Genomic DNA, 17,181 nt, shown 5'->3' with positions numbered 1-17,181 from the left:
AAAACAAACATCACTTTCACAAAACACCATCAGCTGAGCAGCTAAGGAAAATCCACTTTCTCCAAAATACATTCATTTCTCAGCAGTGACACTTAAAATTAATTTAAACATATTGCTTCATTACACAGAATGTGCCAAAAAGCCAGGTCAAAGCAAGGTAAATATCAGATACACTTTGGAAATACATAATGCCCTGAATTGGCAGGATATTTAAGATGACCATTCTGTCTCAAGAATCCATTAAAAAAGGAAAAAAAGTTTATCTTTAGAGATTATTTGTCCCATTCTCAGACACTTCTCTGTCAGTCTCTGACCTGCTCTACCAATAGTGTTCTCTTTAAAATTATATTACTGGATTCCACTTCAATTGCATCCTTTCTCTGCACCCCCAGTGATGAGATGGGAGCCACTACTGCTTCAGTAAAAGCTTTTCCTCCGCACAACCCTAAGTTAAAGGGGTCCCTACCCTTGCAATCTGCTATTCCTCTGCTCCTCTGCACCCTGCCGAGCCATGGCTATTCAGACTACCTGCTACAGGTTCCTAAGAGATGCACTGATACGCCTGAAAAATGAGGCATTCTGCACCGACAGGACAATTCAAACAGGCTAAATAAGGAGCTTGTGATTGATTACAGACAATCCAAGCATCTCTGTGAAAAGCAGCGCGATGATCAAGCACACCAAGCAATCAATGCTCTTGGAGCCAGCTAATTAGCAATGCTAGTCACAACTGTACGTCTCAGCTGAGCTCCAGAAGACACTTCAATAGCTAAAGGAGTGTTTTACTGCATTCCCCGTCTTCCATTTGTCTCAGTACATCAGTCAAAAAGATCTCATTTACAGAGTCAGAAGCAGTCTTCAGCTGTTTTTGGACAATTATAGGGCACTGGGTACCAATTTTCCTTCTCTGATTATGCCTGTAAGCCTGGGCTCATCCAACCTGAGTTTATTGATATGGAGCTCACACTCTCAGAGGTCACGAACACCTCACAGTGCTGCGCTCTGCAGGGCAACATTGCCAGGATGGGAATGACTTTTTTAATTTATTTTATTAAAATTGTGATTGAGATCTTCTTTAAAAAAGACAATTTTCCATTATGACTCCTAATTAAAAAAATGGGATTTTTTTTTAATAGCATTAACATAGATTTGGGCTGTTTTCATACATTCAGAGGAACAGAGCAAGCTATTCGCTAAAACACTTTTTGCTGATCGAGGCAACAATTGCATTAACGTGAAAGCATGCCAGAAAGCATACACAAATAGCAGTGAAAAGAAAAGATAACACTTTAAGAGTAATTTTTACTACTCCATTGTAAATAAGCATTTCATAAGATGTACAGAGCTATTTTAATATCTAAGCTTACTTAATAAAGGCTTTTTTTTTTTCAAATTTATTCTTATTGTTTGACTGCATTAAAACACTAAGAACTGTATTTGTCACAGTCTGTACAATCATTCGATTTTCTGTTCTGTTTTTTCCCCACTGCAACTGGAAAGTACATAAAAGGACAACTGTAAATAAGTTATAAAATTGGCATGCATCAGGATAGCTGCAAAACTTTTCAACCATTTCAAATTTCATCTATTTCCACCTGTTTCAGTTAGAACTTGACAATTAAAAGCACTGTATTTAGTGCTATCTCAAAACACTTTAAAAAAACCTTCAGCAGAACATACAGATCAGAAATGCTATTACACAAAATTTCCTGTGTCTTAAGACAATGCCACTCACTTGAATTGCAAGAACAATGGAGAAAAAATTGCCAAAACTAAAAGGCACCTTACAAAAGAACACACATTCTCAAGGAGGCACAGCTTTACTAAGAAATTCAATACTATGTAAAAAGCAATTCACATTTTATTTTAAATTGCAATAAACTGTACAAAAATGTTTTATTCTTGCCAAAAATAACAGCAATATTTTCAATCTTACTTCTAGACAAACAACAAACTCTTATTTTCATCTTTCCTGGGTGAGTTTACAAATAAACAGACAATAAGATGCACGATTTTGCGTCAGAGTCAGGATAGAACGAACAGATTTAAATGTTTGTGGAATAAATTTTAAGTTTTTAGTGTCTTTCAGGAATTTCAGTACTCCTGTCATGCCTGTTAAAAGCCTAAAGAAACGAAAAGTTGTGTGTCTCACACAAAGGAATGTAAACAGTCATCAAGAGATTAAAGAGGTTGTCTCTTCCAATGAAACTGTAAACGTACCTCTATACCACTAACATTCACTTTACACTGAGAACAGTCCACAGCACGAGGACCGTGCAATAGCTGAATCCACTCTTCAAAATGCCAATTAAATAGACATCAAAGACGTTTTTTAAAAGTTTTCAAAAAGAATAAAATCCGAAGTAACAGAACTGAAATGGATTATACTCTTTTTAACATTTTGAGGATTTTTCTTACCCTAATTCACAAGCAATTATGTAACAGCCCTGTCAGATCTACAACCACAATGTACTTTTTCCAAGATGCAATAAAGTAAACAAACACTTAGTTAAGTCAATCAGATGTAGAAAGCACCTCTGCCAAAAGCACGGGCTTATTTTCAGGCTTGATTTTGTTCGCACAACACATTTAATGCAGACTAACGAAACATAATTTGGGTCACTGACCACAGCTTCTTCAGTCCAAAACCTAAAATGGGAAATACAATTGCAGTGATTTTTAAGATTTCACAGGGGTTTTTTTTTTTTTAGCATTGAAACATAATTAAGAAAATGCTGTTCCAACAGATTAGTTAGAGCTTAAAAAATTAAGCATCTTCTGTTACTTCAGAGTTGTTTGAAGGAATAAAGTCTTCTTGAAACTCCACTTTATCGGGATAGAGTTTAATATAGGTGTCCACCATTAAATCTAAGTCATGTTTTATATCAAAGTTTATGTTCAGCAAAGCGAGGTTGCTTGACCTTTGCTCTGTCAAGGTGTTTTTCAGGTACGCCTTCAACCGCTTTCGTCCTATTTCATATTTTTCATTCTCCACCTTCATCACTGGAAGTATGCACAAGACTTTAAGCAATGCATAAACATTAGGGAAAAACTTTATGTCAGGCAAGTGAAGCGCTTCATAAATAGTAGCTGGGAGTTCAATATCTTTTCCTCTGTGCTTCCACTTGATTCTCCAACAATGAAGCTCAGCAGAAAGTGTGTCTGGATTAGGCAAGTCATTTTTGTACATGTCAGCGTGATGCTCCTCGGACGTATTGAATTTGAGCTGCCCCATGACTGAGGGCACTAACGATAAACACTTCAGAGCTTTTAAATGTTGTTCTGAGAATATATCTTTTAATTCTTGAATAATATGCTCCACTGTGGGGACACTAAGGATTTCTTTGTAGTAATTTTCTGAGGTTACCTCAGAGTCCAAGCTCCCCTGTTGCGCCCTGCGAAATTTTCCTGGGAGTTTAATTTGTACATCCAGTTTTGTAGCCAAATTTGTTGCTTCCTCAAACCAAAACTCATGGTAAACTTCGATGTTCTCCATCACCTCATTCAGAGAATGCAACACTGCTGTTAAGCTGCTAGCTGCAAAGAATACATCTGATGTCTGTCCTTGGAGATTTTTTCCGAATGCTCTTGTAAAAGACAGAACGTTTTTTAGAATTACAATAGTGACAATAAAGTCAAAATCTGTTAATGCACTTGAAAGTACAAACGCTCGGCCAGCAATAAAGTTGTTCCACCTGACAGATGAGTCACTGCTTACCGCATCCAAGCACAGTACCAATGCTTGCATGAGGTCCACTAAAACCTCGAAAGTATCATGCCTGCCTGTCCACTGAGAACGGCAGATTTCCTTCAGCTCGTTACCCTTCTTCTCATTGTCCTGAAAAAGAGCAGATATTGTGTTGTCCAGTTCTACTAGTAATTGCGGAGACTGATTAAAAAGACAGCAGACTTCTTCGATAGTTCCTAATGCAATGGAAACACCAACAACAGGAACGGATTTTGCCAGCCAAACATTTAAGGCACACGAGGAACACAGCGTATACACGGCTTGTGGATACTTTTCCAAGAGTCTTGTAGCCACAACTTTCATTTTAGAAGCAAACCCACTGGAGACGATGTAGGCTTGACCTCGACAGTACTCCATGTTTAGACCCCACTTTTCAGTAATAGTCGTGTGGAACTTAACAGCTAAAATTTCAGGGTCAACCTCATATGGTAAAAACCCTATGAATTCTTCTCTTAGATTATGAGAATCATCAACAAATCTCACCAACACTGGCAAATGTTCCTCTCCCGCTATGTCTACTACTTCATCGGTGACAATAGAAAAGAAGTGCGAGCCTCTTACTTCCCTCAGTGTCTCTTCCCTAACACAGCTTTCACAGATCTCAAGCATTTGTTTCTGCTGAGTTTTCGAACAATACTCAAGATTGACTGCAGTCATCTCAAATCGTTTCCTCAGAACTTCATCTCCAGAATTTATTCTATATTCCAGTAGAGCCTGAAAGTTATCTGAAGTAAAAATACCTTCTGGAAGCTCATCAACATTATGGCCATCCAAAGGAATATTTTGTTTACCCATTAGGATCAAAATTTCAAACAAAGATTTAAGGTAATCTTTGTTTTCTCTTTCTTCCGGCGTTAAGGGGACAGCTTCCTCCTCTTGTTCTTCTCCTCCTTCCTGTGAGACAGTATTTTGTTCATTGCTTTCATTCAATTCTTGAGTTGCCTGTTCCCGTTCAAAAGCTTCATCAACTACAAAATGTAAAATACTGTAAGTATCAAGATAACACAAATAAAACATAACATTTGCTTTCCCTTACTATCCCCATTACCTTTAAGGAGAATGTTTCCAATTTAAAACTGAATGAGTATTTCAGAATGAGTTTAGACTGGCTGCAACTCAATCAAGCAACAACTCAATTATCCTCTTGATATATATAAATTTATAGTTATGTGTCCTGCACTACCTTGTCAGCCTTAGTAAACCAAGTTTTTATGAACTCAAGTATTTTGCCCACTTACTCTTTTGTTGCTTCAGTGTCCTTATTTCATCTTCACTCTTTACAAAAAAAAAAAAAAAAAAAAAAGAACTTACATTGATGGTAATGTCTAGCATATGACCTTAAAATATTAAACCACATCAAGATCAGAGACAAATACTGTAGATGAGACCATTCTAAGAGGGTTAATATTTACCAAAAAGTGCTAGAAGGTCCAAGAAAAGGAGGTTTCTTCAGTTTATTGCTGCTACAACACATACCTATGAACTACATGAGAAGAGTTTGCTACTACTGCTAAGGTTCCCATACTTATATTAGGAGTTTGTTCAACATGTATTTTATAATTATTAATAAACAGAGTCCATTAAAGAATTCTGTTTCAACATGAACATGTACCGTTAGTAGACAGACTGTCTTTAACTCTATTTTCAGTCAATAAACAGAATCAAATTCATGAAGAAATATTTAGAAATTGGCTGTAATTTTCCAACATATAAGCAGAGTTTAGGAGTTGAATTCCTCTTAATTCTCAGTACACTTATAACCACAGAGATTTAGAGGCCCTTCTTCTATAAACGACACAAAAGAGATATCGACAAGACACATACCACAAAAAACTTCCTGACCTTGGTTTTATACATGGATCACCTTTCCAGAACAATAAGCTAAAACGAGCATGTCTGAATTGGTGCAGACTTCAAAAGTTAAATGGATGAACTGATAATCACATTCAATATGTAGCAAGAATTTCAAGGTACCATGCATAAGTTGTATTCAGTTAGTGTTGGAAGCAAAAAGGAAGCTGTTCGCTTTATTTGGAAGACAGAATCAGCTCTGGATCAACGTATTTAATTTTACAGATTAATTCATTAAACCTTCCTTAGTAGGTAAAATTTTTATCAGCATAATATTTGGGCATTTAACTTAAAATCAACAAAAAGATACTAGAATAAGCAGTACAGAAAATGCAAACACTCAAGTGCTAAATATTATTTAACACTTATGCAAAAGTTTCACATAAACTTACTTGCCTTTATTGTTTTAATGTTAAAAAAAACCTCTTACCAGCTCTTTTATCCTTTTCCTATGTCTGCTGTGGGGATTGTTCAGGTGACTTGTAAGATCAAATATAGTTGGCACAGCATTATCCCGTAAAACCGTTCTGTAAGGACTCTGTAAGAAGACACACATCTAGTTTAGGGATATCTTTAGGAAGTTCTCACTGTGGGTGCACAAAAAAACCCAGAATTTCAAATGTCATGACCCACCCCCCCCCCTTTTTTTTTTTTTAAAAAAAAAAAAAAAAAGTATTTTCACTTTCTGATGTTCCAAAACAAAGAGAAAGCTATGCTATGCAATTCCCATTTTGGGGTATCAAGAGACCACTGAAAATGAGAGGAGAGATTTAAAACAACCACCACCCCAACCCAAACCACAAACACTTTTTCTTCCCCATTATCCTCACATCAAAGACCCCACATACAATAATTAATACTGTAATATTATGATTTTTTTTCTTGATAAGACGACATCTATGCATCAGAAAGGAAAACTTTTGTTACTGTTGAGCTTTGTTTTTTATGACTTATTTCACAATTCTAGAAACAATCACAGAACCATTTTCAGAATGAAAACGTTCAACTGCTTCTTTATGTAGATTAGAATTCCACAAAACACTACTGTGAAAGATCATATTGAAGAAAAATGTATCTGTCAAATGAGCAGGAGGATGAAAAGGCTTCTAGATCGTCACGTAAATATTTCTAGCAGTTAAAGAAAAATATTTTAAGTAAAATTTTGTATTTGGATATACTCTGAACTTACATCAGCTGAACTGGCTAATTTCCAGTAAGTACAGAATTTTAGTTGATTATGTTTATACCTGTCATTAGATTGAAATACATTTTAAACAGAGTTTCATAAAGCTTCATTTCAGATTCAGAATTACTTCCAACATTCATTTGTTCGTTTGTTTCTGGGATGCTGGCTAATCAGAGACTCCGTCATGTCTAACACCACCAGGAGCTGAAAGTCTGACCTGTGATTTCCAATTCTCCTTCCTAACTCAAGGACAGATTTTACCTATGTATCAATGTAGAATCCAGCCTGGAAATTAAAACTTGATACAAAGCCCCAAATCCACCATTTCCTACTGTTATCTAAGCTGTTAAAATCAGCATTATCGTGTTAACAAGAAGAATTGAAAGCTATTTCATTAACAGTAAAAACAGTGCCATGATTTTAGCTGGATAAAATATAACAGGAATCAAAAGCTTGACAGATGCAAAGAACATTTAAATCTCTTGGCCACAACAGAGTGTAATTTAACTGAATCACACCTTGTACACACTTCAGTGACAGCGCATTAATGATTTTAAGTAATTAGAGGTATGTAAACTTACATACTTACACCCAATACATTTATATAATGTTGTAACATCCAGTGCCAATAAACATAATGAGCATTGCTTTGCATGAGGAAAGAACTACAGTGAAGACCAGGGCTCCACAAACACATTAAACCAGCAGAAGCAGCTCTGCTTTCCTCTTCCCCAACTGCCCATTTCCACCTCACCCTTTGTGCCAACACCTGCGAGTCTGTGCGGTGCCGTGGACCGTGAGAATGATCTCGATTAAGAGATCAGTTTTCCCAGGGACGACTTACCCAGAAGATCAAAGATTAAAATGAAGCATTCTGATGAAAAACGTTAGTCACATTTTGCAAGACGCAATAAACAAAGGCTTGGTTTTACTTACACTTCTACATATCATCGAAGTCTCAAAATGCTTAGCGCACAATCTGTAATGCTTGTTGAGTTGATCTGGAGTTTTATCTTCTAGATCTGCCCTTCGACAGTTCTCTACCCATCTTTGACACCTGCAGGCAAGCAAAAGAATCAGCTAGTTTTAAGATAAAACAAAACCTACAATTTCAAACCGTACTCAAAAATCAGAGTGCAATGAGCCCTGCCCTTTATGCAAGGCTAAGGAAAGTTCTGTACACCTTCAGTTGTAAAGTACCATCAAATATTTTTAAAATTCAGGAGTCTTTTTCCTTAATTTATACATTCTTGCCTTTGTCTCACACACACAACAGATTGTAACACAGTTGCTCATGAAACCTGACCATTTAATTCTTAAGAATTTAATCTTAAAAAGTTAAAAAAGAAAGAGATGTGCCTGTAGACTAAAGTCACAAAGTTTTTGAAGGCACCTATTAAAATAGTTGTCTTCTCTGCCTCCCTCCAAAATACAGCATTTTTCTTATTTATTTATTGTGGTCATTGGGGAGCTTAGAGCAGATTTTTGAACAGGGAAATAATAAAAATTTAAAAAAGCAATCATTCTACAGACCGTGCTCACACTTGCTCTGAAGCAAGTTTTCACTAGATGCATTTTTTTACAACATAGTATCATAGAATCATAAAATGGTTTGGGTTGGAAGGGACCTTAAAGACCACGTAGTTCCAACCCCCCTGCCATGGGCAGGGACACCTTCCACCAGACCAGGTTGCTCCAAGCCCCATCCAACCTGGCCTTGAACACTGCCAGGGAGGGGGCAGCCACAGCTTCTCTGGGCAACCTGGGCCAGTGTCTCACCACCCTCACAGGCAAGAATTTCTTCCTCATGTCTCATCTAAATCTCCCCTCTTTCAGTTTAAAACCGTTCCCCCTAGTCCTATCACTACTTGCCCTTGTAAAAAGCCCCTCTCCCGCTTTGGATTAGTTCTCCAAGATATAACACAATGCTAAAGAAACATTTCCCCTACTAATAGGGCTCCTTTTAGATATGCAAGATACTGTTTCCTCCGGTGAGTAAACCACTTGCAGTAATTGATGCAAATGCATTAGTCAGCTTACATTTCTCCCAAAGGGATCTATGCAATCACTTTCTTACTATGGATTTTCAAGCAACAACATGCACAGCCTGATTCTGCACAGCTACTCCAGTAAAACTCATCTGCTATTTTATTTGTGAAGTAAAAATTTATATATATATATAAATTAACAAGACTCCAGCAGCTATTGATATCACTGTATTCAAAAGTTTAAAAAAAAAAGTCATTTCCTTCCCACAAAAATAATCCTCTGAAGCAGCATTATATTAATGCACTTGCTTACATCTCATGGCATCACAGAGCCACCAATTTACAACAGCACCTAAGTAAACAGAGAGTTAAAAACATACAATACAGGTGACTAAAAAAACCTTCACATGAACACAACTGATGATCTGTTCATTATTCTAACCGTACAGAGCAGTTACACAAGCTCCCATTCCTCCTAGGGTAAATCCTTCCCCAAACTCAAGAACGTCAGAGACAACTACATCATAAAGAATTACGCTAAAATCACAATAATTCTACAGCAAAAAGGAGAAGGAACTTGCACTACAGCCTCAGTGACTTATTTTACTTTACAATCCATCACTTTGCTACATACTTTTCAACATGGACTCATATTTTAAACTGTTGTGTTGGGTTTTTGTTTGGTTTTGGTTTTGTTTTTTAATTGCTACATGTTGGCAACATCCACAAAGGACCAGGAACCTACACAGAAAAGTTACATTTTTGACTGCAAACAAGGAATTATTGCTCGCAGGAGAAGGAGGAAGAAAAATAATTAGTGATTATTCAAAACTTTAGGGATGAAGGTTGTCTTGCCAGACGTTTCAGTGGGCAGCTCAAATGAGGAAATCCACAGCTCTGAGTGGATTCACCACCACCTCTACTGTAACCAAGTGCAATAAAGGGCAACTGTGAAGATGAAAGGGGCGAATCTTGGATTCTGATCTCTGCTGGCAGAACCTTTGCACGTCTTAATTTTTAATTCATGCAAAGTACAAAAATAACAGTGACAGCAAGTGCCGTAGAACAATAGTAAGAAAAAAATGCTGTTTCTTGCTTAGTCTTTTGGCACCACAGATCTTGCACTCTTGCCTGGACACTGCAATCACAGAATCACAGAATGGTTAAGGGTTGGAAGGTACCTCTGGAGATCATCCAGTCCAACCCCCTGCCAAAGCAGGGTCACATACAGTATGTTGCACAGGGTTGCGTCCAGGCAGGTTTTGAATATCTCCAGAGAAGGAGACTCCCCACCCTCCCTGGGCAGCCTGTGCCAGGGCTCTGCCAACCTCAAAGTAAAGAAGTTCCTCCTCATATTCAGATGGAACTTCCCATGTTTCAGCTTGTGCCCATTGCCCCTTGTCCTGTCACTGGACACCACTGAGAAGAGTCTGGTCCCCTCCTCTTGACACCCACCCCTAAGGTATTTGTAAGCATTGATAAGATCCCCCCTCAGTCTTCTCTTCTCCAGGCTGAACAGACCCAGCTCTCTCAGTCTCTCCTCATAAGAAAGGCGCTCCAGTCCTCTGACCATCTTTGTAGCCCTTCTCTGGACTCTCTCCAGCAATTCCTTATCTTTCTTGAACTGGGGGACCCAGAACTGGACACAGTACTCTGGATGTGACCTCACCAGGGCTGTGTAGAGGGGCAGGATAACCTCCCTTGACCTGTTGGCCACACTCTTCCTAATACACCCCAGGCTACCATTGGCCTTCCTGGCCCCAAGGGCACATTGCTGGCTCATGGTGAACTTGTTGTCCACCAGAACACCCAGGTCCTTCTCTACAGAGCTGCTTTCCAGCAGGTCAGCCCCCAACCTGTACTGGTGCATGGGGTTATTCCTCCCAAGGTGCAGGACCCTACACTTGCCTTTGTTGAACTTCATGAGGTTCCTCCCTGCCCAACTCTCCAGCCTGTCCAGGTCCCGCTGAATGGCAGCACAGTCTTCTGGTGTATTGGCCACCCCTCCCAGTTTTGTGTCATCAGCAAAGTTGCTGAGTGTACACTCTGTTCCTTCGTCCAGGTCATTGATGAATAAGTTAAACAGGACTGGGCCCAGTACTGACTCCAGTACAATCACGCCATCAAGAGAACAGGAGAGTGTTCTTCATTTAACCAAATACTAAAAACACAGTTTTTTTACACAGGAGACTTAGCATGCAGATTATATTGAATGTGGCTCTCATACTTTCTGAGTGGGTGCTGATTACTAGATAACTCATTAAAGGTGATCACATCGGGCTGTCACAAAGGCTGATGAGCCTCCCTGTAGTTAGTGGGGAGGGTTTCAGTGCAGAGGGGTATCCAGAGGAAGAGCCTGATGCCAGTGGTCTTACCTGCCTCTCTCAGTAAGTCAGGGGAGCTGAGGAAGACTGTCAGAGAGCAAAGTCAGAGCTCCTCACATTAGGAGGACTCCTCTGAATCACCTCCTGGCAACCACACAGGGACAAACTGGTGGCAGCAATGGTGCATCTAGAACTGGCCCACAGTTGTCGCGGACAGACAAAAACCAGCCTGAATCCCTTCACCTCTGATGTTGCTGCCAACCAGAGAACAAGTTAAGTAGATACTAGTAATAGCTAGGGACCAGATCAGAGTGATGACACCAAGCTCCTCACCCCATCGAAGCAGCAGATGGGAAACCGGAGCTCTGGACATCTAGGAAGCTCTACTGGCAATGGCTGGAGCGCTGACGTTCTCTCAGGTAGCTACAGGGCTAGAGGGAGATGGTGGAGGTTATGTGACTGGACTCAAACATGCAAACTCCATCTGAGTCTGAATTCAGCCCTTCAGTCCTGCTACGAGTTTGGCTCCAAAAGGAATGTTCTCCAAGGAACAAGGGATGGAAGAACAAAGAAAACGGAGGCCAGACCCCTGAAATCACCCAACACAGCTCCACATGGTGTTATCCAAGCAGCATTTAAAAAGGTTTTAGAATAAAATTATGTATAAAAATGTCTCTATTTCTTTTAGCATTCAACTAAGGCACACTGTACACTGTTGTGAAAGTGCTTTAGTTGCAGAGTATTTGGCACAAATTAAAAGCCATTTCAATGAAATGTATTACACCACTGCTCAGGTATCACTCATTAGCTTTTAAAAAGGTTTTCTTCAGTCACAAACTTCACATTTTCAGAGATCTGCTGACACCTCATGGAAGCTCAAATGGCATTTTATTTAGCGGTGCATTGAGTGTAAACCATTTATGTTACCTCAATATTGGTCAACGGCAGTAGAATAGCATCTCCTTGCTTAAGAAATCATAGAATCATAAAATGGTTTGGGTTGGAAGAGAACTTAAAGATCAACTAGTTCCAACGCCTCTGCCATGGGCAGGGACACCTTCCACTAGACCAGGTTGCTCCAAGCCCCATCCAACCTGGCCTTGAACACTGCCACGGAGGGGGCAGCCACAGCTTCTCTGGGCAACCTGGGCCAGTGTCTCACCACCCTCACAGTCAAGAATTTCTTCCTAAAATCTAATCTGAATCTCCCCTCTTTCAGTTTAAAACCATTACCCCTCGTCGTATCACTCCAAGCCCTTGTAAAAAATCCCTCTCCTGCTTTCCTGTAGGCCCTCAGGTGCTGGAAGGCTGCTGGAAGGTCTCCCTGGAGCCTTCTCTTCTCCAGGCTGAAGAGCCCCAACTCTCTCAGTGTCTCTTCATAGAAGAGGTGCTCCATCCCTCTGATCATCTTTGTGGCCCTATTTTGTTCTAAATACATCTCACCTAAACTCAAACCACCATGACGAACAGAGTCAGAAACACAGATGAGGGTTAAACAGACAGATCTTACTGTGGGGACCACTGCCTAGACTATATAGAACTATAAAACATGCATCCTTATTGGAGTAACAGAGTTTATTTACATTAATGTTTGATATGAAAAGACTACATATCATCCATTAAATGCAGCTGGTTCTTTTCAAAGCCTAATCTGCACACCCCTTCTCATTTTCTCAGGTAGTGAAAATAAATGAAGCTGGTCTTAAATAACTGGTTAGCTCTCACAGGCTTGGAGTGCTTAACTGGAACTGCTGAGCACTGAACTAGGAAAACCTAAAGGCAATTATTCAGTTAGTGTGGAAAAACTGAAAACAGCAAGGTAGTAGAAACAATTTACCCGGCACTATGCATTTCTCAATGATTTTTTTTAATTAAAATTTATTTTTAAAGATGTATTGTAATGCTGTTATAGTGAGCTTTCTCACTGCAGGCTGCCAAGTACAAACAACACATTTTTGGCATAAAGTACTTTGCTCGCCAGACCAGTCTGACCTATAACAGTAAGAGGTTTCTATGACACCAAGCGGTACAAGCAAGACGTTGTCATTCACAACTGCAGATGACTGCTGTAGTTCCAGAGAATAAACCACTAACATCCTCCAGTCTACAAAGCCACAAGGTTAAAAGAGAATATATGATCAACTTCAGACATTTTAACATAGGTTTAAATGAGAAAGGTGTAAGAAGTTAGGGAGGGAAAAAACTTGTAGAGAACTTAAAGAAAGCATCATCTTTGTCACTGCATGTTTTTAAGAGCAAGACAAAGACACCAGAAACACTTTAGGTATAGCTTATCCTTCCTTTGGGCAGTGGAAAGGTCCAGATGGTCCTTCAGAGCCAATTTTAACTCGATTTTCTACTATTCTGGTACAGTAATATTGATCATATCACCCTGAACTACTTCAAGGGGATTATGAAGTAGTCATGCACTCAGAAAGCATGCTTACTCGCACGCTGTAGAAACGCAAGCTAGCACGTGCTTCCTAAAACCACGTCCATGATTCCCCTTAATGTCTTTAAACAGAAAAATTACAAACTGAAAGGGGTGTTTTCCTCATACAACAAACTGTCACATATTGACCAACTTTGCACAACTTGACCTGGCTCAGATTTTACAGCATGGACTCCTTATAAATTAAGACTGAAGTTCAGACAGCACCAAATCTCTACAATTCCACACAAACTGCGGTCGTTCCTTTGACTGTGTAAGAACATGTGGCTCTGACAGGACAGAGGGTGGAAAGAGACAACGCTAGGAGCAAATCACACAAATGAAAGGTTAAGACTAGGCAATAAACTATTTCTATTTCAGTCTTCATTAAAAGCATAAATATATGTAATATGGATCATACAAAAATCAGGTCAAGCAGCTTCAAGGAAGCAAGTGAATATCATGTATAAATCGTCAAAAATTTCAGCCTTACTTGCCTGCTGTTAGGAGAGAGATAACTGGTATTGGTCTAGCACCTATGCACCTTCCAAAATTGTGAGGAGCAAGTTAAGCGAAATGATTTTAAGAGTGTTACCTAGATTTAAAGGTGAGCTTCTACACGGGGGTTTCCACATATAAGTGCATGATTTATTTTTCATGGCATTTTCCATGGCCTCTTACTCACACACTTCTTGCTCTACCAGTGCACCACCCTTGTTTTTTACTCATTGGGAACTTGAATATCCCACCACTTCTGCTGTTCCTCATGCTGCTTCACCACTAACCATCATCCTTGCAATCCCGTGACAGCTGCCTGTCATACCAGTGTCCTACTTTTCACGCACACACCTCGTCGTCCAGCGCCACATCACCTCAGTACACACAGTACGACTGACAGACTTCCACCACCTGAACCAGTGCTGGCCCTGCACAGGCTCCCCACAATGCATGGGCTCCCTTGCCTCATCCCATTGCTCCTACACCCCTCCAGCCACCCCACACCTCTAACAGCCATACAGGGGGGCCTACAGGAAAGTGGGAGAGAGACTTTTTACAAGGGTATGGAGTGACAGGACAAAGGGGAATGGTTTTAAACTGAAAGAGGGAAGATTTAGATTAGATCTTAGGAAGAAATTCTTGACTGTGAGGGTGGTGAGACACTGGAACAGGTTGCCCAGAGAAGTTGTGGCTGCCCCCTCCCTGGCAGTGTTCAAGGCCAGGTTGGATGGGGCTTGGAGCAACCTGGTCTGGTGGAAGGTGTCCCTGTCCATGGCAGGGGGTTGGAACTAGATGATCTTTAAGGTCCCTTCCAACCCAAACCGTTCTGTGAGTCTAGGATACATCTCATCGCTGACCCACACCCATAATAGATGCGGACCTCCCCTCACAGCTAGGCAGCCCCTCATAGCCAGGCACCCCTTCACACCCCTCACAGCCAAGCAGCCCCTCACACCCTCAGCCCCTCAACACACAGAATCACAGAATCAATCAGGTTGGAAGAGACCTCGGGGATCATCGAGTCCAACCGTTGCCCTGACACCACCATGTCAACTAGACCAGGGCACTAAGTGCCATGTCCAGTCTTTTCTTAAACACCTCCAGAGATGGTGACTCCACCACCTCCCTGGGCAGCCCCTTCCAGTGTCTAATGACCCCCCCCCACGGCCAGGCAGCCCCTCACACCCTCAGCCCCCCACTCCCCTCACGGCCAAGCAGCCCCTCACCCTCACCCCCCGCAGCGGCCCCGCAGCCTCTCACCATCACTCCCACAAGCCCCCCCTCACCGCGGGGGGGGGAAGCGGCGGCCGCGCCGGCGCATGCGCAGCTGCTCACCCGCCTCCCCGCCGCGGGCCGGAGGGTCCCGCGGAGCCCCGCCCCCCCGGCGCCACAGCGCGGCCTCCGCCAGGACAGCCGGTAGCTCCGGGCGGCCGCCGGCCCCTCACACCCCCCCCTCTCCCCTTCCCGCTCCGGTCAGCCGCCGACCCTCCCTCTCCCGTACCGCGGCAGCCCCCCGCCTAGGTGAGGAGGCGCGGAGAGGGGTTGCCGGGGAAGCGGGAGGGATGGATGCGCCTCCCCGCCGCGGCGTCCCCTCAGGCGGAGCGGAGGGCTGCGGGCCGGGGGGCCTGAGGGGAGAGGCGAGCACGCCCCCCGCCCCGCTGCAGCGCGGGCTGCCTTCCCGAGGCGGTGCCGGCTGCGGTCTCACCTGACCGGGTCCCGGGGGAAGCGGAAGAAGGCCAGGTCGGACTGGGTGCTCTTGCGGGTGCAGTTGGGAGCCGCACAGAAGTTCGGCATGGTCCCCCCCCGCCGGATTGGAGCCGCTGCCCCTTTAAATCCGCGGGCCGGAGGGAGGGGAGGGGAGCGGGGGGGTGTGTGTGGGGTGGAGGAGGAGGGAGGGAGGAGGGGGGCAGAGGGGGAAGCGGCTCCACACTGCTGTGAGCGGCCGGGAGGATTCACCGCCACCCTCCGCCGGGACAAGAGCCGCCTCCTTCCCACAGTGCACCGCGCGCGGCCGCCCGTGGGACAGTGCCCATGCGCCGCGCCGGGATGAGCGATGCGCATGCGTCAACGGCGCGGCGCCACCCGTCCCGCTGAGCGCGCGCGGGCCGGCGGCGCGCTTGCGCATAGGGAGCGGCGCCACGCATGCGTAGAGGCCCCGGTGGTGGGCAGTGCCGGCGTGTATACCGCTGGGCCGCTGCGGGGTGGAGAACAATGTAGATTTAGGTGAGATATTAGGAGTAAATTATTTACAGTGAGGGTGGTGAGACGCTGGCCCAGGTTGTTCAGAGAAGCTGTGGCTGCCCCCTTCCTGGCAGTGTTCAAGGCCAGGCTGGATGGGGCTTGGAGCAACCTGGTCTAGTGGAAGGTGTCCCTGCCCGTGGCAGGGGGGTTGGAACTAGATGGTCTTTAAGGTCCCTCCCAACCCAAACCATTCTGTGATTCTCTGTGTGGTACATAGAGTATGTTTACCTTAAAAATGAACTGAGGATGTAGAATGCAGTCATAAGCTTTTTCTCTTGTCTCTTCTGTTTTGCTTTTTAGGAAGATGTCATTACTCTGCAGCACAGATGGATATTGAGAGAAACCACGAGTGTTTTAAGCAATAAAGTAATCAAACAGGGAGTACGCCTAGTGTGAAGACTTTGTCAGGTCTGTTATAGGTAAAAATGAAAAAAAGCTTAGAAAATAAGAAAATATGAGAAAAAACTTATTTACTTTGAGGGTGCCAGAGCCCTGGCACAGGCTGCCCAGGGAGGGTGGGGAGTCTCCTTCTCTGGAGATACTCAAAACCCGCCTGGACACGACCCTGTGCAACGTGCTCTGGGTGACCCTGCTTTGGCAGGGGGTTGGACTAGATGATCTCCAGAGGTCCCTTCCAACCCCAACCAGTCTGGGATTCTGTGAAAAAAGAAACGGGAGATAGAAAACTGGGTAGTTGGAAGAAGAAAAAGAATCAGTTTGAGGAACTAGGTGTAGCAGCTGTGAATCATATAAATGCTGATGGCACATGATAATTGTTTCAGGTGTAATAGTGGTATGGTGTAAGAATTCAGCTTTTGTACACGTTTTATATATCTTTAAAATCACATGGAGATTAGTTGGGCTTTAGGAAGCAGAGTCCAAATAGATGAAATAGCCAAAGTACGTGTCTTTTC

At 42.6% G+C, this 17,181-nt stretch overlaps 1 protein-coding gene across 1 annotated transcript; it reads right to left on the bottom strand.

Moving 5' to 3' along the window:
• Nucleotides 1–1,843: 1,843 nt before the first annotated feature.
• THAP12 (THAP domain containing 12) lies at nucleotides 1,844–15,994 on the bottom strand. The gene is made up of 5 exons (XM_068424997.1): nucleotides 15,732–15,994; nucleotides 7,722–7,842; nucleotides 6,030–6,137; nucleotides 4,987–5,023; nucleotides 1,844–4,716 (listed from the first exon to the last, which is right to left on the bottom strand). The coding sequence occupies exons 1-5, from the start codon at nucleotides 15,818–15,820 to the stop codon at nucleotides 2,768–2,770; spliced, it is 2,304 nt and encodes a 767-aa protein (XP_068281098.1). The 5' UTR covers nucleotides 15,821–15,994; the 3' UTR covers nucleotides 1,844–2,767.
• Between the last annotated feature and the right edge of the window lie 1,187 nt (nucleotides 15,995–17,181).

Source organism: Nyctibius grandis, chromosome 2, assembly GCF_013368605.1.
Source record: "Nyctibius grandis isolate bNycGra1 chromosome 2, bNycGra1.pri, whole genome shotgun sequence".
Taxonomy (NCBI): domain Eukaryota; kingdom Metazoa; phylum Chordata; class Aves; order Nyctibiiformes; family Nyctibiidae; genus Nyctibius; species Nyctibius grandis.
The sequence above is the reverse complement of the archived record's forward strand: the minus strand, read 5'-3'. Positions and strand labels throughout refer to the sequence as shown.

Bases quoted from the DNA above. Each gene is read 5' to 3' on its own strand.
- THAP12 (XM_068424997.1), bottom strand. From the start codon at position 15,820: ATGCCGAACTTCTGTGCGGCTCCCAACTGCACCCGCAAGAGCACCCAG. The intron at 6,138-7,721 runs GTAAGTAAAACC...GTCTTCTTACAG, and splicing joins CTTCGATGATATGTAGAAGT to AGTCCTTACAGAACGGTTTT. The intron at 4,717-4,986 runs GTAAGTGGGCAA...TACATTTTGTAG, and splicing joins GACACTGAAGCAACAAAAGA to TTGATGAAGCTTTTGAACGG.